Source organism: Enhydra lutris, unplaced genomic scaffold, assembly GCF_002288905.1.
Source record: "Enhydra lutris kenyoni isolate GAN:26980312 unplaced genomic scaffold, ASM228890v2 scaffoldscaffold5, whole genome shotgun sequence".
NCBI classification, from domain to species: Eukaryota; Metazoa; Chordata; class Mammalia; order Carnivora; family Mustelidae; genus Enhydra; species Enhydra lutris.
This window is the reverse complement of record NW_019154089.1, coordinates 44,528,922-44,554,153: the sequence shown is the minus strand read 5'-3', so window position 1 is coordinate 44,554,153 and position 25,232 is coordinate 44,528,922. Positions and strand designations below refer to the sequence as shown.

Sequence of the window (25,232 nt, the reverse complement as noted above, 5' to 3'; positions counted from 1 at the left end):
ACAGGGAAACTGAAGATGGGGCGATAGCTAACAAGATCAATGAGGCAGATGGGGAAATCGTGTAGGTTCTTGGGGAACACAAGGAAACTGGCTCGAAAGCCAGTGGAAAAACCACTGAGCAAAGGCACAGCAGCTAGGATATGAACAAGGAAGGACATGTACCAACTTAATTTGTGTAGTCACACACCTAGTTAGAAGAACAGCACAGAACAAATCCTGTACTTCTAACCTCTATGCTATACTCCAAGTAACTGACAAAGGCTTATAACCCAACTATGACATACGTATGAGAATATTCATTGCCAAAAATTCATCTAACAATCAACAAAGAACAGGTTAAATATACCACCTTCTACCCACATAAGGGATCATACAGGCACCTAACAAGATATGACAATACAGAAATCACCAATATGTTAAATGAAAAGAACACAGAACGATTATTTTCGTACAGTTTAATTTTAACAGATTAACAGACCATGAAAAGCTCTGGAGAGATAGACAAGGAATAACAGTAGTTAGCTCTGGAATAAATAAATGCTCCTATTATGAATACTGACCATTTTTTTAATAAAATTGTGAAACCTGTTCATCATTATAAATGCATACATTAAATATACTTTAATATTAGCCACATACATATGTGAGCTTTACAATTAAAAACAAGTTTTTGAGGGGCACCTGGGTGGCTCAGTAGGTTAGGCTCAGGTCATGATCTCAGGGTCCTGGGATCGAGCCCCATGTTGGGCTCTCTGCTTAGCGGGGAGCCTGCTTCCCCCCTCCCTCTCTGCCTGCCTCTGCCTACTTGTGATCTCTGTCAAATAAATAAAATCTTTAAAAAAAATTTTTTTAAAAAAACAACAAATTTTTGATATATAGTTTTATAGACTCATAGTATCCCTATTAATGATAAAGAAAAGCAGGAACCGTACATGTCCCAGCTGAAGGTATTAATTTCTGGTTTGTATCGAATGTCATTCACTGTGGCAAAAATTCAGTCTTTTCAGTTAAGACCAACTTCTCTTAAGAAAATTTGAAGTCCGGGGGTGCCTAGGTGGCTCAGCTGGTTAAGAATCAGACTTGATTTTGGCTCAGGTCATGATCTCAGGTTTGTGAGACAGAGTCGTGGGTTGGACTCCCTGCTCAGCGGGGAATCCACTGTAAATTCCATTCCCTCTGCTCCTCCCCCCCACTCACGTGCACATGAGTGCATATTCTCTAAAATAAATCCTTAAAAAGAAAAAAAAGTCTGAAGTCTGAAAGTAAAAAAGGAAAGTAGAGCTGCTCTGATTATAAGCATTACAAGGGACTGATTGATCAAGGGGGGTGCCTGGTTGGTTCCGTCAGTGGAGCAGGTGACTCAACCTCAGGGTCACAAGTTCAAGCCCCACACTGGGTGTAGAGATTACCAAAAATAAACAACTACAGGGAATTGATCGGAACCTGATTTTTTTTTTTTTTTTAAGATTTTATTATTTATTTATTTGACAGACAGAGATCACAAGTAGGCAGAGAGGCAGACGGGGGGGGGGGGGGGAGCAGGATCCCCACTGAGCAGAGTCTGCTGCAGGGCTTGATCCCAGGACTCTGAGATCATGACTTGAGCCGAAGGCAGAGGCTTTAACTCACTGAGCCACTCAGGTGCCCCATCAGAACCTGTTGTTTCAAGCACAAAAGGAAGCACAGCATATTGTGGGCAGAAGAGGAGGACTCTAACGTGTTTATTTCTCTAGTACCAGATTTTTCAAATACAAATTTTGTCAGTCTTCAAAGTGGAGTTAGATGGCTTGAAAGCTGAGGAATAAAGTTTTATGTATTTTTCTTAGAATTCTGACATTAGGAGGGACATCAGATAGAAAACACACTTTTCACAGAAGATACTCTGAAAGCACTGCTAGAGATAGAACCCTAATCCGAAGCAGCAGGAATAAAAGGAAATTGATCACTTAGATGGTGGAATAATCAAGAAGGCGACTTTAGCTAACTGGATTGAAGGTGGCAAGAGTGTGAAAGAAATGAGTCAATACACCATTTTTAGCCTGAGCAGCTAGTTAGAATATAAAAAAATAAGACGTTTGCACAAGATAAACTCTTTTTAATATTTAAGTTTCAATGGGAGATCCTCATGAACTAGTCAAAACAAATGGAAACACAGCCAGGAGTTCAGAGGGAGAATTAGATTTCAGGTATCAGTAGACAGGGAGGCAGTGGTCAGATTCTCGGTGATAGGATCACCAAGGCAGGTAATAAAATGGAAAAAAAAGAGAACTGCAGGGACCACAGTCTGAGCAAAGAAGGAATGACCCGCAGGTTGGAAAGATGAAATACTTCCAGAGTGCCCTAAGCATACAGTAAAGAAGTAGTCATAGAAGCAAATGCTACAGAATAATTTCACAGGTGAAATCTGAAAGAACAATGGTGGCATCCTGGGAATGAAAGCCTATGCACAGAGAGGAATAAATTAAAATTAGTATCTTAACCATTCAGTTCTTATAAAGAGAAACTCCTAAAAGACTGAAATGGTACCCTTGGCGCCTAGCACCAGACCTGACACACTGGGACTTGTTAAACTGTGCAGACTGTACTGTGGTCAAAGTCTACTGGGATGAGAGTTTAGAGCATAGATTTGCAGACCCAAAGAGCACCAGGAAAGGTCACAAAAGGAAGTAGCAATTCAATTACGGGGATCAGTCAGCAGAGGTTTGAACAGTGAGAAATAAATACTAAGACAGATCACTTTTACATCTTGGAGAACATCACTACTGAAAGGCAGAAGACAAACAGGCAGTAACTTGAGGGGAGTATTCTTACAAAAATGCTGGTGTGTGTGTGTGTGTGTGTGTGTGTGTGTGTGTGTGTGTGTTGTGTGTCTGTGTAGTAGGGGGATTTCGGTCTCTTAATAAATGCCATTTTTTTAAAAGGTTTTATTTATTCATTTGACAGAGAGAGAGAGAGAGAACACAAGCAGGGGGAGCAGCAGAGGGAGAAGCAGAACACAAGCAGGGGGAGCAGCAGAGGGAGAAGCAGGCTCCCCGTGAAGCAGGGAGCCCAATGCGGGGCTCAATCCCAGGACCCTGGGATCATGACCAGGGCTAAAGGCAGATGCTTAACTGACTGAGCTACCCAGCTGCCCCTTAATAAATGCTTTATGAATTTCTATGTAGAATTTTTGGTTCTAGTAATTGACCTGTGATTAAATATTCAAGATGTAATGGTTTATCATCAGAGAAGCAGCAATAGGCAAGGACAGACAGATACAGCAACTCCCTGGTAAGAAGGCACAGAAAGCAAGAAATTCTAGCAGTTGGATTAGAGGAAAGACTCTAAGATAAAAGCGTTCAGAATTTTGGAAGGGTTAAGAAAGCACAACAAAAGACTATCATAAAGGCTTTTTAGAAAGAACCACGAATTCTTGGGGTGCCTGGGTGGTGCAGTGAGTTAAGCAGCCAATTCTTGGTTTCAGCTCAAGTCATCAACTCTCCGTGGTGAGATCGAGCACTGCAGTGAACTCTGCTCTCAGTGCAGATTCTGCTTCGGAATTTCTGGCCCTCTCCCTTGACCCTCCACCCTGTACTTGCCCTCTCAATCTTTAAAAAAAAAAAAGAAAAGAAAAGAAAAGCATGAATTCTTTAAAACAGATCCAGCTCAAAGATACCCAGATTTTCTTGCATATAAAAGCAGACCCAAGGCATTTTTGTCTGTTTTGTTCATTGCTGTATCCGCAGTGCTTGACTAATGGTAAATAACTTCCTGTTGAACAAGTGAGTGAATTACGGCTACTACAAGGAAAAGTCTCTGTCACTACAAGACCTTATCCTAAGAGTCAAGGAAAAACAAGGATATTGCTATTCTGTGACCAAGTGGACAGAGAAAAATACTTAGCACTGACAGAGGTAAAAGGGTAAATGAGTAAGACTAGAGAATGCACTAGAGCAGGGGGAGCAAGCTTGAATGATTAGAGAATCAAGGTGGATTACAAACAAATGAGACAAGTCAGTGAGCAGTTAGAGCTCACACAGTCCATCTAAGGGGGCTGCCTCCATTCAGCTCCAGACCACTTTTGTTCTATCAAAGTAACAGCCCAGGGGCGCCTGGGTGGCTTGGTCGGGTAAATCTGATTTCAGCTCAGGTCATGATCTCAGGGTGGGGAGATCGAGACCTGCCTCAGGCACCATGCTCAGCTCAGAGTCAGCTTGAGAAGCTCTCTTCCTCTTCCTGTCCCTCCCCTGGTTCAGGCTCCCATTCTTTCTCAGTAAGTAAGTAAAAAAATAGTCTAGTACAACCACATATTGGGATTTCAAGAGAAACCAAAAAACTGAGATCTGCAACATCTAATTTAAGTTTTGTTAGCTTATTAAAAGGAACTCCCCCCTCACGCCCCAAAAAGAAACCCACCAGCACCAAAGTAGGTATACTGTAGGCCACACATGAGCCACGGGCTCCCAGTCTGCTCTGTGCTCTGCCAGACTGAACACAGAAGTAGCTGATCTAATAGAGGGTATCAAGGAATGCCTAACAGAGGACAATGGCTCAAAGTTAAGTGAACGTGGCTCAGTACACTGCTCTGTAGCCCAGGAGTCACTTGAAATATGCAGAACTATGCAAACTAGTTGGTACAGAACTCTGAAAAAAATTGCATCCCTCCTATCACAGAACGGCCCAAGTGAATAGGGAGACAAACCGAAAAGTTTTGTAGCTATTTGAAAGTTAGTACTCTTTACTAGTTTTTCAACTACTCACAGCTCTCTAATCATTCCTTTCCTGAGCCAAATACAACTTTTTGGCAAGAACCCAAGTTGTTCTCACTTCTACTTTACATGAATGACAGCCCCTTTCACCCCAAATCAACTGCTCTTCCTGCTTGCCTGTATTTTCCCCTTCCCAGACCCAAAGCTTTCTCCTGGGCAGTCTAAGATGCATGGAGTTTCTGAAACAGGAAATACAGCCTTCCCATACCTTTCCTATCAAAAAAACGGAAGGAAAGCACTGCCCTTCCCACCCCCCTCCAAGAAGTAACAAAACAGGTGTACCACCCTTAGTTAACATGTAAATACAAATTAAAACCAGAAGTAGGTACCACACCCCCACCAAAATGGCTAAACTTAACAAAATCCCAAATGCTGACAAGGAAGCAAAACAACTGGAAATCACACACTACTCAGTGTACACTGAACAGTCTCTTTGGAAAACTATTTGGCACTCTCTATTAAAGCTGGTTACCAGGGTGCGTTGACTTCAAGCCCCACATGAGCTGCGGAGATTTAAAAATCTCGGGGGGTGGGGGAGGAGAAGAGTTGGCTACCCTATATCCTTTGAATTTCACTCCTAGGTATGTACCCAATAGAAAGAAGGGCAAACATCCACCAACACATGGACAGACCAGCACCCCTATTCACAAGAGCCCCAAAATGCAAACTACTCAACCGTTTATCAAGAGACAAAGGAGGAGAAAAAAAAAGACAAATGAGACTATGGTATATTCACACAATGGAATGCTAGGAGAATAAGTCACCTTCAACTCTGAGCTACAACATGGATTAGATGTTGAATAAAAGCGTGAAAAAGATGTTCTGAAGACTCCAATTATACAAACTTTGAAAACAGGCAAAACTTGTTAAGTCAAAATAGTAATTAACCTAGGAGAGCAGTGATGATTAGAAGGGGTTGGAAGGAGTTTGGGGATGTAGATGATGTTCCTTTTCTTGATTTGGATGCTGGCTCCCTGAGCGTTCACTTCGTGAAACTTTTGAGTTAACCTTTATGTACACTATTCTGTATTAAATGTCAGTAAAACTAAGAAGTCAGGAAACATAAGACTTCTGCTCAAGTATTATCATTTCTTTAACCCTCTTATGATTCCTGCCTCACTTACATACAATTGATTGCTATGTATTTACCCAGGACATATCCCTTTCTATGGATCCCAACTGGGCTTTGTATCTTCTCCCACTTTAGAAAAATGTGATCAATTTTTTTGAAGTTTTTTAAATTTTTATTTTTTTATTTGACACAGAGGTAGAGATCACACAGAAATAGAGAGATCTAGGCAGAGGCAGGCAGAGAGAGGGGGAGAAGCAGGCTCCCCGCTGAGCAGAGAGGCCGATGCAGGGCTCGATTCCAGGACCCTGAGATCCTGACCTGAGCTGAAGGCAGAGGCTTAACCCACTGAGCCACCCAGGCGCCCCAATTTTTTTAAGTTCTTATATTGACAAAGATGAATCTGAAAATTTTAAAGTTCTTGGGACCTGTGTAAACACTTTATCAAAACCCCTTCCATGTCTTCATAACAGCAGTTAATTAGAACCAGCAAACTGGTTTTAACAGAGCGGGGATGTGTAACATTCAAAAGCCCACCTCAAGTTAGTCTGCAGCAAAACCATGTTGTAATTTACCCTAAAACTACCAATGAATATTCAGCTATCTTGCTAAAATCAAATTTAAAACCAGCTTTGCCAGGCCGTTACTCTATAGATGGTCCATTAAGTCTGAACACAAATCTTAGTTTTATGTGCCGACAATGCCCTTAACTATATCCTGCATTAGCCTGGAAGTACTCTATATTGGGAATACAACTGTGAGAAGAGACAAGGTCTACTCTCAATTTACATTCTGATACTTAGACCATGGTAACTACAAAATATACTCCTGAATTAGTTTTGCTTCTTCGGGAGTTCAATGAATTCACAATGTTTTTGTGTAGTAGAAAGCACAGCATACTGATTACTGAAATACAGTAACAGCCACATTATCCCAGTAATATTAACTCAGAACTGCAGTAAAAAGGCCTACTTACTGTATAATTAGAAGAATAACCTGATGGGTAAAATTCAGGAGCATTCGCAGACAGCTTAGACATTAATACAGGAGCTACAACCACCTGGGGTTTAGCCATTGCTGACTCCAAGTTCTGCTGCGGGATATTATCCTGTGAACTAGGTGGAGCTCTCAGGGGCCTCGTTTGTTCTGAGAAAGGAAAAACGAGGTGTTAGACGCATTCATTCCTTTGTATAGCAACTTACTATCTACTGAAAAACCAAATGAGAAGGGGTGGGTTTTAAGAGTTAAACAAGAACGGTCACGAATTTTAAGGTTATCGCCAGGATATATACAGAGAGCCTGCAAAAAGGAACAATAGACTTGCTTTAGCTCATCTATGGCCATACCTGCCTCCTAAATGAATGCTTGAGGGCCTTCTTTTCCTTTCTTTTTTAAGGAGTCGGGGGTTAAAAGAGGGGGTTACTCGCCTAAGGTCTCCCTTTCCAAGGCTGGGAGGGGAAGGCGATTTTTACTTCCTCCCCGGACGGCAAAACTCGGAGACCGCGCACAGGGCCCCTCCCCCAGCCGGGGCGCACAAAGGATTCCTGCAGCCACCTTCCAAACCCCGTTCCGGGCCCGTTCCCACCCCGTTAACAACCGGGCCCTTCGGGGAATGCTTTCGGGGAACGGGGGTGGGGGGGGAGGCGGAAACAGAGCGCCGAGGTCGGCGCGCGCGGAGGGCCGTGGGGAAGCGTTGGCCCAGGAGGACGGGATCCCTTAGAGCAGCTCCGTACCTGGGAGCGCCCCGGGCCGGGGAGGCCTCTGGGGGCCGGCGGGGACCTCGCACTGGGCCCCTGGCGGCGGGGCCGTCCTGGGCTGGCGCAGCGGCGGCGGCTGCAGGAAGCCCGGGGCTTTGGGCTGCGGCGGCGGCTGGTGCCGCGGCCGCTCCGCAGGCCCCGCTCCGTTCGGGAAACCGCCGCCCTCAGGCCCGCCCCCTCCGCGGCCCAGGCCCCGGCTCCGGCCCCGACCAGCACCTGGGGCCCGATCGAAACCGTCCGACATGCTCCTCCTCCTCCTCCGCCGGGGGCCGCTGCCGCTGCGCTCGGGAGAGGACGCGGGGGGAGGCGCCGCGGGCCGGCTCTCGCCGCCGCGCTCACTCGGCCCTCATGGAGGAGGAGGACGGCGGGCCTCTCTGCTCGGCTCCTCGGCGCTTCGGGCGGAGCGGACGGCAGCTGGAGCACCCGCCGAGTCCGCCGCTCCAGAGCGCCCGCCCCCCGCGGCTGCCCTCGGCTTTTCGATTCTCCCCAAAACCCGGCTCCCCCGCCTTTCGGCACGGCGGGGGCGAAGGCGGGTCACAGCGGCCCCCCGCGGCCCGGAGGCCCCGGGCGCGCCCGCCGCGTCTGCTCCCGTTCGCAGCCGGCTGGGAGCCGCGGCCCAGCAGGCCGCCCGGCGAGCGGCGTCCCAGCCTCCAGACAGCCCTGCTAGCCACGGGGGCCCGGCGGGAGGGGGAGCATCTCGTTCCCCGCCGCCCGGCCGAGGCCAGAGAGGGGCGCTTACCCCAGGCGGGCCCGACCTACGCGGTGGTTTTCAGGAGAGAAGTGCGAGACTGACGGTTGATGCCAGGAAAATAAAAATACGGGGGGAGGGGGCGTGGAGGCAGCGCCAGGGTTCGCGGACGCGCAGCTCCGTGGGCGCGCAGGTGTGTTCAATGACCCGAGGCCGGGCGGCCGGAGGACTGGTCGGGAAGGAGGGCTCCGGGACAACCTCTGCCACCTGCCCGGTTGGCCGCCGCGAAGGGAAGGAGGAACATGGTCAAAATGCACCCCCTCCCCCGCCCCTTTCAATTCACGGCAGGTATTTATCCTGGTAGGTTTTACCTACGGTGCCCAGGCTTCAGTCTTCTCCCTTTTCTCTTCCCGTCCAGAAACGTTCAGGAAATGCACTACCTTTCAATGAAATTCCCCTCTTTTTCGTCGTCTGCTAGATCTGTCCAATAAAAATATAGTGCGAGCACAAATGCAAGCCACTTACGTAATTACAAATTTTCTAGAAGCCACATTAACGAGTGAAGAAACGAGTGAAATTATGTTTAATCTATTTTACTTACCCCAATTTATACAAAATGGTAGCATTTCGATATATAACTAGTACAAAAATATTAATGAACTGTTTTCCCTTTTTTGGTACTAATCAAAATCCACTGTGTATTTTACACTTTCAGCATGTCCCCGTTGGAATTAGGCACATTTCAAGGGCTTGGTAGCCACATGTGGCTAGTGGCTACCGCATTGCACAACAAAGTTCTAGGCGTTATTTATGTGTAAATTATTGTCTTTGTCAGGACTGGCAGTGATGAAGCCAAGAGAAGGATGAATGTAAGTAGTGAGAAGAAGAAAAAATTTCTTTATGGATATATGGACATGTCCTCACAAACTTCAACTGTGGCCCTTTATATTAAGCTGGGTTTAATGTTTTCAATCTTGTCATCTTGAGAATCATTTCCATAGGAACAAAACTCTTGTTAACCGTTGTCTCTTCGTACTAATAAGAAAAAAATAACATCTTTACCTAAATGAGTGAGAAGATTGACTTTAATGAGGGCAATCATAAATAAATGATTCATGCTGTTGATTGTTGACAAAAATAATGAAGTCAGGGAAGGAAGCCAAAAAAAGTGTGGTTCCTTGGTGTAGAGAAAGAATGTGGGCCGGAGCTTGGTTTAGATCCTGGTCTTGACCCCCCCCCCCTTTTTTTTTAATTTATTTTTTCAGTGTTCCAAGATTCACTGAGGTCGTGACCCTTAATGCCTTTGTGATCCTGGGTAAGCTAGGGATTTGGCATCTCTGAGCCTCATTTCCCTTATCTTTAAAATAATGAGTATGTTGTAGCACTCAGCATATATTGCAAAGACAAGATTACAATGTAAAAATTAGATGAGGTGATATTCATCACATTAAAATCTATTCTTTTGGGGGGCGCCTGGGTGGCTCAGTTGGTTGAGCATCTGCCTTTCGCTCAGGTCATGATACCAGGGTCCTGGGATCCAGCTCCACATGGGGCTCCCTGCTCAGCGGGGAGTCCACTTCTCCCTCTATATCTGCCCCTCTCCCACTAGCGTGCGCACGCTCTCTCTCAAATAAATAAAATCTAAAAAAAAAAAAAAAAATCCATTCTTTTATGTAGTGATCAGTCACTTCTTACCGGGACTTTACAATAGGAAAGACAAACTGTATACTGAGACAGTGAGAGTGAGTTATCCTGATGTTCCACTGAACTAGATGCCCTACTCTTATCTTGGGCTTTTGTTTGCATTCATCACCTTTTTGTTTTCCTCAGAACTTTGATCATGACTAGCACTTTTTTTATTTATTTGAGAATAACTCTACTCAGCATCCACAGTAACATCAGGATATCTTTATAGCCACCTTTTGTTAGATAAGGTGGTTAATTGCAATGTTATCCTTTGCCTTCTTCCAATTTATTGTATGTAACTTTAGCCCTATTCTTAAGAGATGGGAAAGGTGGCCTTAGAGATAACATAGACGGATTTAGCTTCATTATAATAACACTAGTTAATGTTTAGTATCCACCAGCCACTGTTTCAAGAGCATTATTTTATCATTTTATTTAACCCTCACATCCCGAGAATCAGGCATTCCAATTATCCTCATTTTACAGAAAAGGGGTCAAGATATTGCAAGGACTGTATCCATCTGGGGACAGTTACAGGGCTAAATGGAGGTGGTAGGTATTGTAAAACCCCAAGAGGCCAGGGACACCTCTCTGGTTCAGTTGGTAGAGCATGCAAATCCTTTTTATTTTTTTTTTTAAGAGAGGGAAAGGAAGAGGCGGGGTGGAGAGGGAAAGAGAGAATCTTAAGCAGGCTGTAGACACCCAGACACCTTATTAGAGCATGCAACTCTTGATCTTGCACTAGCGAATTGGAGTCCCACACTCGGGAGAAAGAGTCCTTTAAAAAAATGCCAGGTCACACACACACACACAAACATAAGTACCATATAGGACTCTCCAGAGAGAATCATCAAAAAAGCTCCTTCTCTACATTTATGCCTTTCTTATTGATTTATGAGGGTTATGAGGGTAGAGCTAAATTTAGAGAGTTGGAAAATGTGTTACAATATGGGAAAAGGACCGGCTGTAAACTATGGAAAGGATTTGTTTCTTTAAACTGGGTTTGAAAGATATTTTGCAGGAGGACTTACCCAAGCTGCCTAATCTTAGATGCTTCCCTTATGATAGTTGTACTTTGGAAAAACTGTGTCTTGGCACTTAGCATGCTAGATTGTTAATATTTGGTCTATTCCTTATTTGGTCTAGTCTCTATCTTCTTCATTAAACTACTTCTGAAGTCAGAGGACACTTTTTTTTTTTTTGTAACCTGTACACCTGTTGTGTACCTTGAACTCATAACCCCAATATCAAGAGTTGCATGCTCCATTGACTGAGCCAGCCAGGCACCCCACCCAGAGGACATCTTTTCATCTCTATACCCTTAGATCTTAGCTGAGTACTTGGTACACAATAGGCTTTTAATTGTGATAGGAATCACATGCAATACTGCTTTTTCTTGGGTCACTAGTATAGTGATGATAAAAAAAAGGGGGGGGCGCCTGTGTGGCTCAGTGGGTTAAGCCTCTGCCTCTGGCTCAGGTCATGATCTCCAGGTCCTGGGATGGAGCCCCGCATCCCAACTCAGTGGGGAGCCTGCTTCCCCCCCCCCCCCCCCCCCCCGCCGCCACCGCCTGCTTCTCTGTCTACTTGTGATCTCTGTCTGTCAAATAAATAAATAAAATCTTTTTTTAAAAGGCTGGTTTTCTTTTATAGTTTTTGAAAGACTTAAATATTTTTTTAAAAAGAAGATTGCTGGGGCGCCTGGGTGGCTCAGTGGGTTAAAGCCTCTGCCTTCGGCTCAGGTCATGATCCCAGGGTCCTGGAATAGAGCCCTGCATCGGGCTCTCTGTTTAGCAGGGAGTCTGCTTCCCTTCCCCTCTCTCTCTGCCTGCCTCTCTGCCTACTTGTGATCTCTGTCTGTCAAATAAATAAATTCTTTAAAAAAAAAAAAAAAAGATTGGTTTTCATAAAGCGGAACTAAATGGCTTCAAGGTCATCATTGGAGAATATGGAAGTAGACAGTGCAGGCTTTCAAATCCAGCTAATAGGAGAAAGTTTTCATAAATATAGGGGAGAAAATATTTGCAAGCCATATGTTGACAAAAGATTTATATCTAGAGGTGCCTGGGTGGCTTGGTTGGTTGGGCGTCTACCTTCAGCTCAGGTCATGACCTCAGGGTCCTGGGATCCAACCTCAGCAGGGAGCCTACATCTCCCTCTGCCCCTCCCCGCCACCCCCACTGATGTTCTCTCTCTCAAATAAATAAAGTCTTCAAAAAAAAAAAATAAGACTTGTATCTAGAATATATGAAGAACTCTCAAAACCCAGCTATGAAAGAATAATCCAGTTAGGAAATGGGCAAAATACATGAATAGATATTTCACTGATGAAATAGAGGGGAAAATGTTCAACTTCGTTGGGTATCAGGTAAATGAAAATTAAAACCTCAATGAGATTTCATTGCCTACTTATCACAATGGTTAAAGTAGAAAATACTGACAACACCAAATGCTTGCAAGAATGTAGAGAAACTAGACACTGAGTCACTCATACTTTGCTGGTGGGAATGTAAAATTGGTATAATCATTCTAGAAACTAGTTTCTGGCAGTTTCCTTAAAAATTATACGTATAACTATTATACAACCCAGAAATTGCACTCCTGGATATTTGTGATAGTTAACTTTATGTGTCAATTTGACTGGTCCATGGGATGCCCAGATATCTGGTTGAACATTTTTTTCTGGGAATGTGCATAAGGGCACTCCTGAAAGATTAGCATTCAGACCAGTAGACTGAGTAAACAAGATGGTTCTCCCCAAAGTGTAATGTTATCCATTGAGGGCCTAAGGAGATCAAAAGGAGAAGAAAGGGAGAATTCCATCTCCCTGTCTGATTGCTTGGGCTAGGACGTTGGTCTTTTGGCCTTGGACTGGGACTTACACCGTTGGTGCTCTTGTTTCCAGGCCTTCAGACATGGACTGGAACTATACCACTAGCTTCCCTGGATCCCCAGCTTGCAAACAGAAATCACGGGTCGTTTCAGCCCTCACAATCATGTGAGACAATTTTGAGGATTGGTTTTGAATATTACAGTGTCATGGAATTTGCCTGCTAGTAGGTTTCTTTTCTATTTTCCTTTTAGAATGGGAATGTTTGTCTTATGCTTTTCCCACTATTATGTTTTAGAAGCACATAACTTAACTGGTTTCATAGCTTCACAGCTGGAAAGGAATTTTGCCTCAGGATGAATGATACTTTGAATCTCATCCATATCTGATTTAATCTTATTTATTTATTTATTTATTTATTTATTTATTTATTTATTATTTAGTAGGTTCTACACCCATTACAGAACCCAACGTGGGGCTCGAACTCATGACCATGAGATCAAGACGTAAGCTGAGATCAAGAGTTGGATGCTCAACAAGTTGAGTCACCCAGAGGCCCCTAGATAATATTTAGATGAAATTTTAGACTTTAGTTTTTAGACATGGTGCTGGAATGAATTAAGATTTTGGGAGCTCTTGGGATGGAATGACTATATTTTGCATGTCAGAATTTTTTTTTTAAGATATTATTTATTTATTTGATCACAAGTAGGCAGAGAGGCAGGCAGAGAGAGAGGGAAGGCAGGCTCCCCACTGAGCAGAGAGCCTGATGCGGGACTTGATCCCAGAACCCTGGGATCATGACCTGAGTGGAAGGCAGAGGATTTAACCCACTGAGCCACCCAGGCACCCCCAGAATTTTTTAAGAAGGGCAGAATGCTATGAATGTTTGTATCTCCTCCAAATTCATACGTGAAAACTGTAATTCCCATTATGATGATATTTGGAGGTAATTAGGTTTAGATGAGGTCATGATGAAAGAGCCTTCATAATGGTCCTCTTGCACTTATAAGAAAAGGAAGAGACCAGAGACCTCTGTCTTTGTACCATGTGAGAACACAGCAAAAAGATGGTCATCTGCAAACCAGGAAGAGGGTTCTCACAAAAACCTGGCCATACTGGCACTTGATTTTGGACTTCCCAGCCTCTAAAACTGTGAGAAATAAATTTGTTCTTTAATCCACCCAGTCTGTGGTACTTTGTTAAAGCAGCTCAAACTAAGCATTTTTCCCAAAGAAATGAAGATATATGTTCACACAAAACCCTGTACCCAAATTTTAATCACAGCTTCATTCATACTATTCCCAAACTGGAAACAACCTACATGTTCTTTAATGGATGAATGGTTAAACTGTGGTGCATAGAATACTACTCAGCAAGAAGGACAACTCCTGAGACATATAACTTTGACAGTTCTCGCAGGAATTATACTGAGTGGGGGAAAAAAACCAGTCTCAAACAGTTATTATGTGATTCCATTTATACAACCTTGCAATGACAAAATTATAAAGATGGAAAATAGCTTAGTGGTTGCCAGGGATTAAGGAGGGGCTGGGATTCAGAAGGAAGTAGTGTTGCTACTAAAAGGGTAGATATTATGAGGAATCTTTGTAATGGAATTATTTTGTTCTTGACTATGGTGGGGGTCACGTGAATCTACATATATGACCAAATTGCATAGAACGAAATACATGTATGTGTGCATACACACGCACAAATGAGTGCATGTAGAACTGAGGTAGGCATATTGTCAATTTCCCGAATATGATATTGTATTGTATTTATGGAAAATTATGTAAGATATTACCATGGGGGGAAACGGGGTAAAGAGTAAATAAGATCTCTCCGTATTCTTTCTTTCTTTCTTTCTTTCTTTTTTAGGTTTATTTATTTGAGGGAGAGAGTGAGTACAAGTGAGAGGGGCAGAGGGAGAGGGTGAGAGATTTGTAAGCAGACTCTGTACGGACCCCAATGTGAGTCTCCATCTTGAACCCTGATCTGAAACCACGAGCTGGATACTTAACCAACCACGCCAGCCATGTGGCCCTCTCCATATTATTTCTCAAAACTGTTTGTAAATCTGAATTATCTCTAAATAAAAAGTTTTAAAAACTGAATGCATATAAATAAACCTTGTTCCATCTGTTGTGTTTTTTTAAAAGATTTTATTTATTTATTTGACAGAGAAAGACAGTGAGAGAGGGAACATAAGCAGGGGGAGTGGAAGAGGAAGAACCAGGGTTCCCGCTGAGCAGGGACCCCGATGTGGGACTCCATTCCAGGACTCTGGGATCATGACCCAAACTGAAGACAAATGCTTAATGACTGAGTCATCCAGGTGCCCCAACCTTGTTCCACCTTATCCCATCACTTCCTACACTTTCCTAGCTAGTTCAGTTCACTCCTCCCCATCCAAATTATCATTGCAATGTATATTTCATAAATTAATGGGGAGATATTAAGAGAGAGAAGAATTAGCTGACATGTTTGTTCTCTTGTGTCTCTTTTGTATAAATTATCTTCCACTCCTAGTCCACTCCTATATGAAATTTAGTCCCAGCCAGTCAGGACTTGACTCCCATCTGGATCAAGGCTCCAGTCTATCTTTGAGTCTGAGATAGCAAGGAATGCTACTTAGGATTTCCCCAACATCTGGTATGCTTACTTGTTTAATGTTGATCTCTTAGCTGAACTAGAATTCCATGAGGACAGAAATTCATTCACTCACTTATTCATTCATTCAGTAAAAAAAAAATTTTTTTCTTTAAGTAGGCTTCATGCCTAATGTGGAGCCCAACACAGGGCTGGAACTCACGACCCTGAAATCAAGACCTGAGCTGAGATCAAGAGTTAGATGCTTAACTGACTGAGCCACCCAGGTGCCCCTCACTCAGTAAATATTTATTGCATGTCTACTCTGTGCTGGACACTGTTCTAGAGCTGAGGATAAGGAGGGGTGTGAGATTAGTAGCTGTGAGGTGTCTGAGACTAGAAGTGGGAAGACCTGTGATGGTTGTAGCAAAAATTCCAGAGGAAATGATGATGGTGATTAAGGTAGTAGTAGCGGGGCTGGAGAGAAGCGCCAAATTCAAGAAATGTTTCTGAAAAAGCTAACAGATGTATGCAAGGCTTACTAGGAAGCCAGAAATAGGGATGACTCCCAGGATTCTGGCTTTGATCCTTCAGTTTCCAAAAGTGGGCATACCAGAGGGGGGCAGGTTCAGCAAAAAAGGGGACACTCAGTAGCTCCATTTTGGACATTTCATCTGGCACCTGGTGCATCCAAGTGGAATTGTTCAGGGGATGGGTAAATTATGGAGTTAGGGGTCAGAGGAATGTTGCCTAGCATTAGACATCTGAGAGCTGAAGCCATAGAGGAAATAAGATAACTTAGGGAAAGTGGATAGAGGCAGAAGAGGAAAGAGAAGCACACATTTAACGGCTGTTATTATATGAAGAAGAGGGATCTGTGTGTTCTGTTTACATAGGGCTAAACCTGAGAGAAGCCTCGAGAACAGAATGTAAAAAGGAGAGGGCCCTGGGGCACCTGGGTGGCTCAGTCAGTGAAGCGTCTGCCTTTGGCTCTGGTCATGATCTCAGGGTCCTGGGATCCACCCACCTTCAGACTCCCTGCTCAGCAGGGAGTCTGCTTCTCTTTGCCCCTGCCTCTCCTCACTGCTCATTCTCTCTCTCTGTCTCCCTCTCAAATAAATAAATAATATCTTTTTTTTAAAAAAAGGTGGGGGGGATGGCCCAAGAGTGTCATACATTACAGAGAGGCCAAATAAAAGTAGGATTCTGAAGGAATACTAAGTAGGATTCTGTGAGAGGGCCCCTTCTCTGAGCCTGAGCCCTCTACTCACCTCGGCAGGTCCATCCTGCCTATGGCTGCTGACCCGCTGGACAGTAACTGCCTCTGGGAACCAAGGCCCCCTTCATCCTGTGATCTTCCAATTATCTATCTAAATTTGCTTTTTTTTTTTTTTTTTTTAGACTTTATTTATTTATTTGTCAGAGCGAGAGAGGGAGAGAGAGCGAGCACAGGCAGACAGAATGGCAGGCAGAGGCAGAGGGAGAAGCAGGCTCCCTGCCAAGCAAGGAGTCCGATGCGGGACTCGATCCCAGGACGCTGGGATCATGACCTGGGCCGAAGGCAGCTGCTCAACCAACTGAGCCACCCAGGCGTCCCTAAATTTGCTTTTTGAGAAGAACAATAACAACAATAATAGTTAATATTTAGCACTTGGTGCATTCTAAGTAAAAACACTTTACATGAGTTATCTCATTTTAATTATCTCATTTCATCTTTCAAACAACCCTGTGAGGTAGGTACTATCACTTTCCTCGTGTTGTAGATGAAAACACCGAGACTGAGAGAGCTTAATTAACTTGCCTAAGATCACAGAAATAGTGAGCAACCCAGTTCTGTGAAGTGTGGAGTCCACAAGCTGAAACAATTCTACACTTTATCTCCAGAAAACGTGGGTCACAGAGATGCAAATATTCTATTCTATTTGAATTCTATTTCTCACCATAAATTAATAAATAGGCATTCTCACGAAATTTGCAAATGGAATAATATAGATTTGCGAATTATTTGGCTACAAGCAGTTGTCAGTATTAGGAAGCATTGACAGCTCTAATTCTGCCAGTGATATAAATGGGAGAGATATGTGAAGTTTGTAAGGCAAGTATATTACAGATGTTTTGTCACCGTTATAGTTTCTTTTTTATTTTAAAGATGGGAGAAAGATGATTTGTTAGCTAAAGACAGTGAGGGGAGAAAGGAAAACATCAGGAGGAAAGGGGGGAACTGAGGGAACAAAGGACCAGAGGAAGAGGCCACAAATTCAGAGTACAGGTGGCAGAAATAACTTCAGATGGAGGAAAGCTTTTTCCGCTAAGAAATGGAAGCAGATGCAGAGAAATTGCGGGAGAAGGAGGGTGCTGGAAACTTAAGATGATCTCCATGTTCTCAGTAAAAATGGAGATGTCTTTACCTCGAGGGTGGGAGACATAAAAAGGGGGATTTTGAGGAAAGCTCGACGGTTGCAAATGCTGCTCTGGGAAAGGAAGCTGCTTCAGAAGAGGGCCAGTTCACAGAATTCCTGGGGGCCCGCAAAAAAGTCCAGCCGGGGTTGGTAGACCAGGGATTTGCAGGGGCAACGCTCTGAACAATTTTGTGATTTTCCTCTAGCAGCTCTTGATGACCTGATGTAGGAATCGAGCAGTCTGTTACTGGGAGTGAAATTTCATTATGCGGTTAAAGCAGGAGAGTAAAGTCAGAAGGGGTTGAGGGGCTGCTCATGGCTTAAGCTACATAGAGAAAGGATTGAAAACGAAAGATGAATGATAGATCGGAAGGAAAAGGGAATCAAGAGTCAGAAAGAAGGGAGTCCTAAAGAAAGAAAGTGGTGGTCAGAGTATGAGAGCTGAGTTGAAAATTTTAGAGGAAGTTCTAGGTGAATAATTACAATGCGCAATGTTCTACTAATTGCACAGTTCCAAGAATTGAACCGAAGTGCTTGCTGGCTAGCAACGAGATAATGTAATAGCTAGAAATGCTATTTTCAGGCTCCAAATATGGCATTCAAAAGACAATTAGGAACATTAATATTTAATGTATAAATATCGAATAAGAGGTCTTTTGGTACTGACGTGTTCTATCTTCCTAGCTCTCTGCCACAGTCTATGTACTGCTCTTTTTTTTTTTTTTTAAAGAATTTATTTATTTGACAGAGAGAGAGATCACAAGCAGGCAGAGAGGCAGGCAGAGAGAGAGAGGGAAGCAGATTCCCCGCTGAGCAGAGAGCCCGATGCGGGGCTAGATCCCAGAACCCTGAGATCATGACCTGAGCCGAAGGCAGAGGCTTAAACCACTGAGCCACCCAGGTGCCCCTGTACTGCTCTTTTTGTTGGCACAAGGCCAGTACAGTCGATCTTTGAACAACATGGATTTGAACTATGCAGGCCCACTTATATGCAGGCCCACTTATATGCAGATCTTTTTCAATAAATACAATATGGTACTGTAAATATATTTCCTTATCATTTCCTTAACATTTCCTTTTTTCTAGGTTACTTTATTATAAGATATATATATATATATAATACATATAATATAGAAAGCATATGTTAATTGTTTATATTATTGGCAAGGCTTCTGGTCAACAGTAGGCTCTTAGTTAAGTTTTGGAGGAGTCAAAGTTATATGCAGATTTTCAATTATGGGGGGTGGGAGAGGGTCAATACTCCTAACCCCTACATTTTTCAAGGGTCAACTGAATCTTCTTTCTGTTTCAACTCTTATAGGGCACTCACAATGTTTATCTTCCTCTTAACAAATATGTGTTAAATGCCCAATGACAGATAGCTTCGTGACCCCGAGATCAAGAGTTGTAACCTCCTGGGTGCCTGGGTGGCTCAGTTGGTAAGCATCTGCCTGTGTCTCAGGTCACGATCCGGAGGTCCTAAGATTGAGTCCCCATGTCCCGGCTCAGTGTTTGATTATCACACAGAGCTTCTTACTTTGAGATCTTACCTTCTAGGATCTACTTTGGAGCAATAAGTTTGCAGCTATTTTAGGTGCAAGAGCTTGTCTTTAAATAGATTGGATACTCAGACCCACACCCCCTCAAGTCTGCCCTGGTCTTAATGTGTGTGTGTGTGTGTGTGTGTGTGTGTGTGTGTGTGTGTGTGTCAGTGAGGCGCCTGCCCATTCCTGTTCATTCTCTCTTCCTCTCTCTCTCTCTCTCTCTCTCTGTCTGGAATTAAAAGAAAGAAAGAAAGAAAGAAGAGTTGCATCCTCCTTCAACTAAGCCAGCCATGCACCCCTGCCCATTTTCTATTTGGATTTTTTTAAAATATTTTATTTATTTATTTGACAGACAGAGATCACAAGTAGGCAGAGAGGCAGGCAGAGAGAGAGGAGGAAGCAGACTCATTGCTGAGCAGAGGGCCCGATGCAGGGCTCGATCCCAGGGCCCTGAGACCATGACCTGAGCCGAAAGCAGAGGCTTTAACCCACTGAGCCACCCAGGTGCCCCTCTATTTGGATTTTTTAAGAACTGTTGAGTTTTGAGGGTTCTTTATATATTCTACATATACACCCTTTGTAGATAAGTGTTTTGCAAATATTTTCTCCCATTCTTTTCTTTTTTTTAAAAAGATTTTATTTATTCATTTTAAAAAAGATTTTATTTATTTATTTGACCGGGGGGGGAGGAGAGATCACAAGTAGGCAGAGAGAGAGGAGGAAGCAGGCTCCCCGCCGAGCAGAGAGCCCGATGCGGGGCTCGATGCGGGGCTCGATCCCAGGACCCTGATATCATGACCTGGGCCAAAGGCAGAGGCTTAACCCACTGAGCCACCCAGGCGCCCCTATTTATTCATTTGACAGAGAGTAGTAGAGAGTGAGAGAAAACACAAATAGAGGGAGTAGCAGAGGGAGAGTGGGAAGCCGGCTTGAGCAAAGGCAGATGCTTAACCCACTGAACCACCCGGGCACCCCTATTTTCTCCCATTCTGTAGCTTGTTTTTTTTTATTCTCTTAACCTCATCTTTCATAGGTTTTTCTCATTTTGATGAGATTCAATTTGTCAGTTTTTCCTTTTATAAATCAAGCTGTTGGTATCAAGCCACACCCTGGATACTGAAGGTTTTTCTCTTATTTCTTTTAAAAGGTTTTGTGGTTTTGTAACCGAACCAACATGAGTTTGCTCTTTGGTGAGTCAGAAATTGTACCAGGTTGAGTTGTTGCACAAGGAAAACTTGCATTTGTAGCAAATGAGATCATAAGGAATGGCTTCCAAAGCTGTGGCTCCCTGAGAGGGTGAATGGGTTCCTTTGGGCTAGTGTTAGGATGAATGTTTAGATAGAGAAGACTTGTCATCCTGCGGAGAAGAGGGCATAAGGTCATGCCTGTGTCTTAAGGAAACGTGTCTACACAAACATTGTATGTCATGGAAATGCGGCTGAGGCTTCTCCTGGAGCAGAGACTGTGGTATTATAATTAGGTAGAGGTAATTATAGGTCATTCCCTAGGTCAGACCATGGTCCATCTGCAGATGTATGAGCCAGGTTTAGCTCAAATGGTCTTGGTGGTCTGGCCAGCGGGGAGATTTTGTCAGTGCAGTTCGTCACCTGGGGGGTGATTTTAGGTTTCATGTGCCTGAGTCTAGAGGAAAGCCTGAAAGAAGTGCTTAGGGGAAAATGTAAGACCAAAGTTAGTGGGTACAAACAGGTGGGCAGTAAAGGCAGGGTTTTGGGGTCAGGCTGGTGACAGTTTTACATTAAACTCTGTATTCCATTCTGATTTAATTATTGTATAAACTGTGAGACTTAGTTTAGTTGGAGTGATTGTTGCCAATGGATGCTCAGTTATTTTAACACCATTTCTTAAAAGGCAAACTTTCCTCCACTAAATTGCTCTTGCATCTTTGTCAAAATTAAACTGGACACACTTCTGAAAATCTATTACGGGCCGGAACCTGGGCTATCTTCTTTACAGTAGTTTTTTCTCCTAGAAACAACGTGCAAAATCATTATTTAGCATCTGTTCTGTGCCAAGCTCTGTGCCAGTTTGGAGAACTGAGAGGCGGAATGAGCCTGCCTGGAATGCTTCACAGAGGAAGAGACACATGAGCACAAGTCTGCAAAGAGTAGGGAGAACAGGGGCGCCTGGGTGGCTCAGTGGGTTAGGCCGCTGCCTTCGGCTCGGGTCATGATCTCAGGGTCCTGGGATCGAGTCCCGCGTCGGGCTCTCTGCTCAGCAGGGAGCCTGCTTCCCTCTCTCTCTCTCTCTCTGCCTGCCTCTCCGTCTACTTGTGATCTCTCTCTGTCAAATAAATAAATAAAATCTTTAAAAAAAAAAAAAAAGAGTAGGGAGAACAGGGAGAGCTTTCCGTGCTGAAGAAAAAGCGTGTCAGAGGGCTAGGGAGTGTAGAGCAGCTTTGTTCTTTTAGGAAGTAGTAAGTATATTATAGCTAAAAGAGAGAAACAGGAGATAATTTTCTCATGTTGAGTTTAAAATACCTGTGGCTAACTCAGTGGAAATGACCAGCAGGGAGCTGGCTACATGGGTCTGGAGCTCAAGAGAGAGATCTGGGCTGGACACTAAGCTTTGAAGTTGTCATAGCACAGTTGACACTGAGCAGGGAGCCCAACATGGGGCTTTAAACAAACTAGCAATTATTTAGCTTTGTGCTGGCTTTTTGATGTCAGTTTTCCTCCATCCTCTTCCAATTAATGTTGAACAGTGTAAGTTCACTTAGTTGGTTAATATTTGCTTCCTAAAATCAATACAGTCTTGATTGGTCTGTTGGGAAAAAAAAAAGGGCTGAGATTGGGGTTAGCGATGGTTGCCTTAAAACCAGTCAAGTATCTGCATTATTCAAAATCGCTGGAGTCTACAGAGTCTAAGAATACTTTCTCCCAGGAGTTGTTCACTTTGCTAATACTTACTTGTAAAAGGGAAGCTTGAAACCATAAACTACGGATAACTGTTTAACATAATAAGCATAATAAAAACGCATTTAGTTGACCTGTCTCTGGCTTGGTTTTAACTGGATGCAGGGTTTTGATAACGTGTTCTCTTTAGGATTCAGGTGGGTTTTTTTTTTAATTTTAAGATTTTATTTATTTATTTATTTATTTGACAGAGAAAGAGAGAGAGAGAGAGAGAGAGAGTGTGCATAAGCAGGGGGAGCCGCTGGCAGAGGGAGAGGGAGAAGCAGGCTCCTCGCTGAGCAGGGAGCCTAATGTGGGGCTCCACCCCAGGACTCTGAGATCAGGAACTGAGCGGAAGGCAGATGCTTAACCAATTGAGCCACCCAGGCACCCCTAGCATTCAGTGTTTGATCTCATATCTTCTCAGGCTCAGTCTACATTTTGATTTTTGGCTATAGGGCACCTCTCTGTGTTGAGGTTCCAAGACAACCTAATGGTGTGTTATACTCTTCTAAAGATTTAATCTTTTTTTTCTTTTAATAGATTAGGACTCTAAATGGTAAATACTGTCTTTAAGCATTTGTGGGTACAAACTCTCCTAAATTTCAGAGGGCTTAAATTTGGATGTGTTTAAAATTGGATCTATCCTGGGGCACCTGGGTGGCTCAGTGGGTTAAAGCCTCTGCCTTCGGCTCAGGTCATGATCCCAGGGTCCTGGGATCGAGCCCCACATCGGGCTCTCTGCTCAGCGGGGAGCCTGCTTCCTCCTCTCTCTCTCTCTGCCTGCCTCTCTGCCTACTTGTGATCTCTGTCTGTCAAATAAATAAATAAAATATTTAAAAAAAAAATTGGATCTATCCAGGGGCACCTGGCTGGCTTGGTCAGTAGAGTGTGGAACTCTTGATCTCGGGATTAGGTTTGAGCCCCATGTTGGGTGTAGAGATTACATAAAAATAAAATCTTAAGAAAAAAATTGGATTGTCCAAATTTAAATTATCAAATATTTCTTATTTAAGTTTTTGTTTATTTGTTTAAATTAATTATTAATTATCTAAATCATAGCCAAATCTGTAATTCTGTAAGGAAAATCTACATATATGTGAGAGATACTTTTCTTTCTTTTTTTCAAAGATTTATTTATTTGAGAGAGAGAGAGAGAGAGAGAAACAAGTGGGGGAGGGGCAGCTGGGGAGGGAGAGAAGCAGACTCCCTTCTGAGCAGGGAACCTGACATGGGGCTCAATCCCAAGATTCTGAAATCATGACCTGAGCCAAAATCAAGACTCTGCCACTTAACCGACTGAACCACCCCAGCATCCTCAGAGGGGTGGTACTTCTCTAAATGGGGATTGGGGGCGGAAAAAGCCGGGAAGAAGAAGCAGATACCAAAGTGGACAAAGTCCTCACAAAACCAAAGAGGGAATATAACATTTTTGCAAAAATTTTATACAAGGTATTTTCTAAGATTCAGAAGCAACTAACTTACAAACTTTTGGAACTTAATCCAATTTTCTTTGGAGACTGCTATGAATATTTTGTAATTACTATGTAGGAGAGTGGGGCCTAAAACAGAACCTTCCAAATCACAAATGTTTTCATCTGGAGCAATGGCACCAAGCTATGTTCGACAAATGAGAAGAATGAATTTTAAAAATTATCATATACTTACTGTTTAACAGAAAAAGCGAAAAATTGTATGTCATCTTTGAATCTGTTCTGATGTGAAATAAGAAGGTGAAATTAAATAACCCATTAAGCATTCATTTGAGCCAGGATTTCTCAGTTTTAGCACTGTTGGTGTTTGGGACCAGATAATTCTTTGTTGTAGGGAGCTGTCCTGTGTAATGTTGACTGGTTAGCAGCCTCCCTGGTCTCTACCCATTAGATGCCTTCCCTCTGCAGTGTGATGACAAATGTCTCCAGACACAGTGGGATAAAAGTGTCCCCAGCTGGGAACCACTGATTTTTGTTTTTTATTTGGAACCACTGATTTTTAAGCCTTGAAAGAGAAAAGCAACAAATATTGGCCCCCAGTGTTTTAAAATGAGTATTTGTTTTCCCCAGTTTGATTGAGATATAACTAATGTGTAGCGCTGTATACATTTGAGGCATACAGCATAAGGATCTGACTTAACGTATATCATGAAAGAGGCTTAGTCTTAATCCTTACCAATTACTTCTGTCTCGTTGAAACTGCTGTATCTTGAACCTTTTTCTTTGGTTACATTTATCATGGTTCATTACACTTTTTATCTTTTATTATTTTTATTTTTATTTTTTTTTAAAGATTTTATTTGACAGGCAGAGATCACAAGTAGGCAAAGAGGCAGGCAGAGAGAGAGGGGGAAGCAGACTCCCTGCTGAGCAGAGAGCCCGATGCGGGGCTCGATCCCAGGACCCTAGGATCATGACCTGAGCGGAAGGCAGAGGCTTTAACCCACTGAGCCATCCAGGCGCCCCATCTTTTATTATTTTTAAAAATTTATTTATTCAAGAGAGAGAGAGAGAAAGCGGAGGGGAGGGACAGAAGGAGGAGTAGAGAGAAACCCAAGCCGACTCCTCATTGAGCATGGAACGTCACTCAGGGCTTGATATCATGACCCTGAGATCATGACCAGATGGGAAATCAAGAGTTGCAAACTTAACTGACTGAGCCACCCAGGTGCTCAAAGCTTTTATTTTATTTTTTAAAATTTATTAAGAGGGGGTGCCTGGGTGGCTCAGTGGGTTAAGCCTCTGCCTTCTGCTCAGGTCATGATCATGATTGGAGAGTCCTGGGATCAAGCCCCATATGGGGCTCTCTGTTCAGTGGGGAGCCTGCTTCCTCCTCTCTCTGCCTGCCTCTGCCTACTTGTGATCCCCCTCTTTTCAAACAAATAAAATCTTTTTAAAAAGTTTATTAAGAGGATTAGAGGGGCACCTGGGTGGCTCAGTCCTTAAGCATCTGCCTTGGGCTCAGGTCATGGTCCCAGGGTCTGGAATGGAGTTATACATCAGGCTCCCTGCTG

General features: G+C 43.4%; 1 protein-coding gene across 2 annotated transcripts in view; it reads right to left on the bottom strand.

The window, feature by feature from the left end:
- The window catches only part of LOC111141122 (poly(A) binding protein interacting protein 1), a 31,133-nt gene extending 23,144 nt beyond the window's left edge, over positions 1-7,989 (bottom strand). The window contains exons 1-2 of one of the 2 annotated variants that reach the window (XM_022493468.1): positions 7,551-7,989; positions 6,794-6,963 (exon numbers count right to left, since the gene is read on the bottom strand). In XM_022493468.1, coding sequence (XP_022349176.1) covers positions 6,794-6,963; positions 7,551-7,818 — 438 coding nt within the window. In that variant the 5' untranslated portion in view covers positions 7,819-7,989. The remainder of the gene's footprint in view (positions 1-6,793; positions 6,964-7,550) is intronic. The other variant, XM_022493469.1, reaches the window with a different exon arrangement.
- Between the last annotated feature and the right edge of the window lie 17,243 nt (positions 7,990-25,232).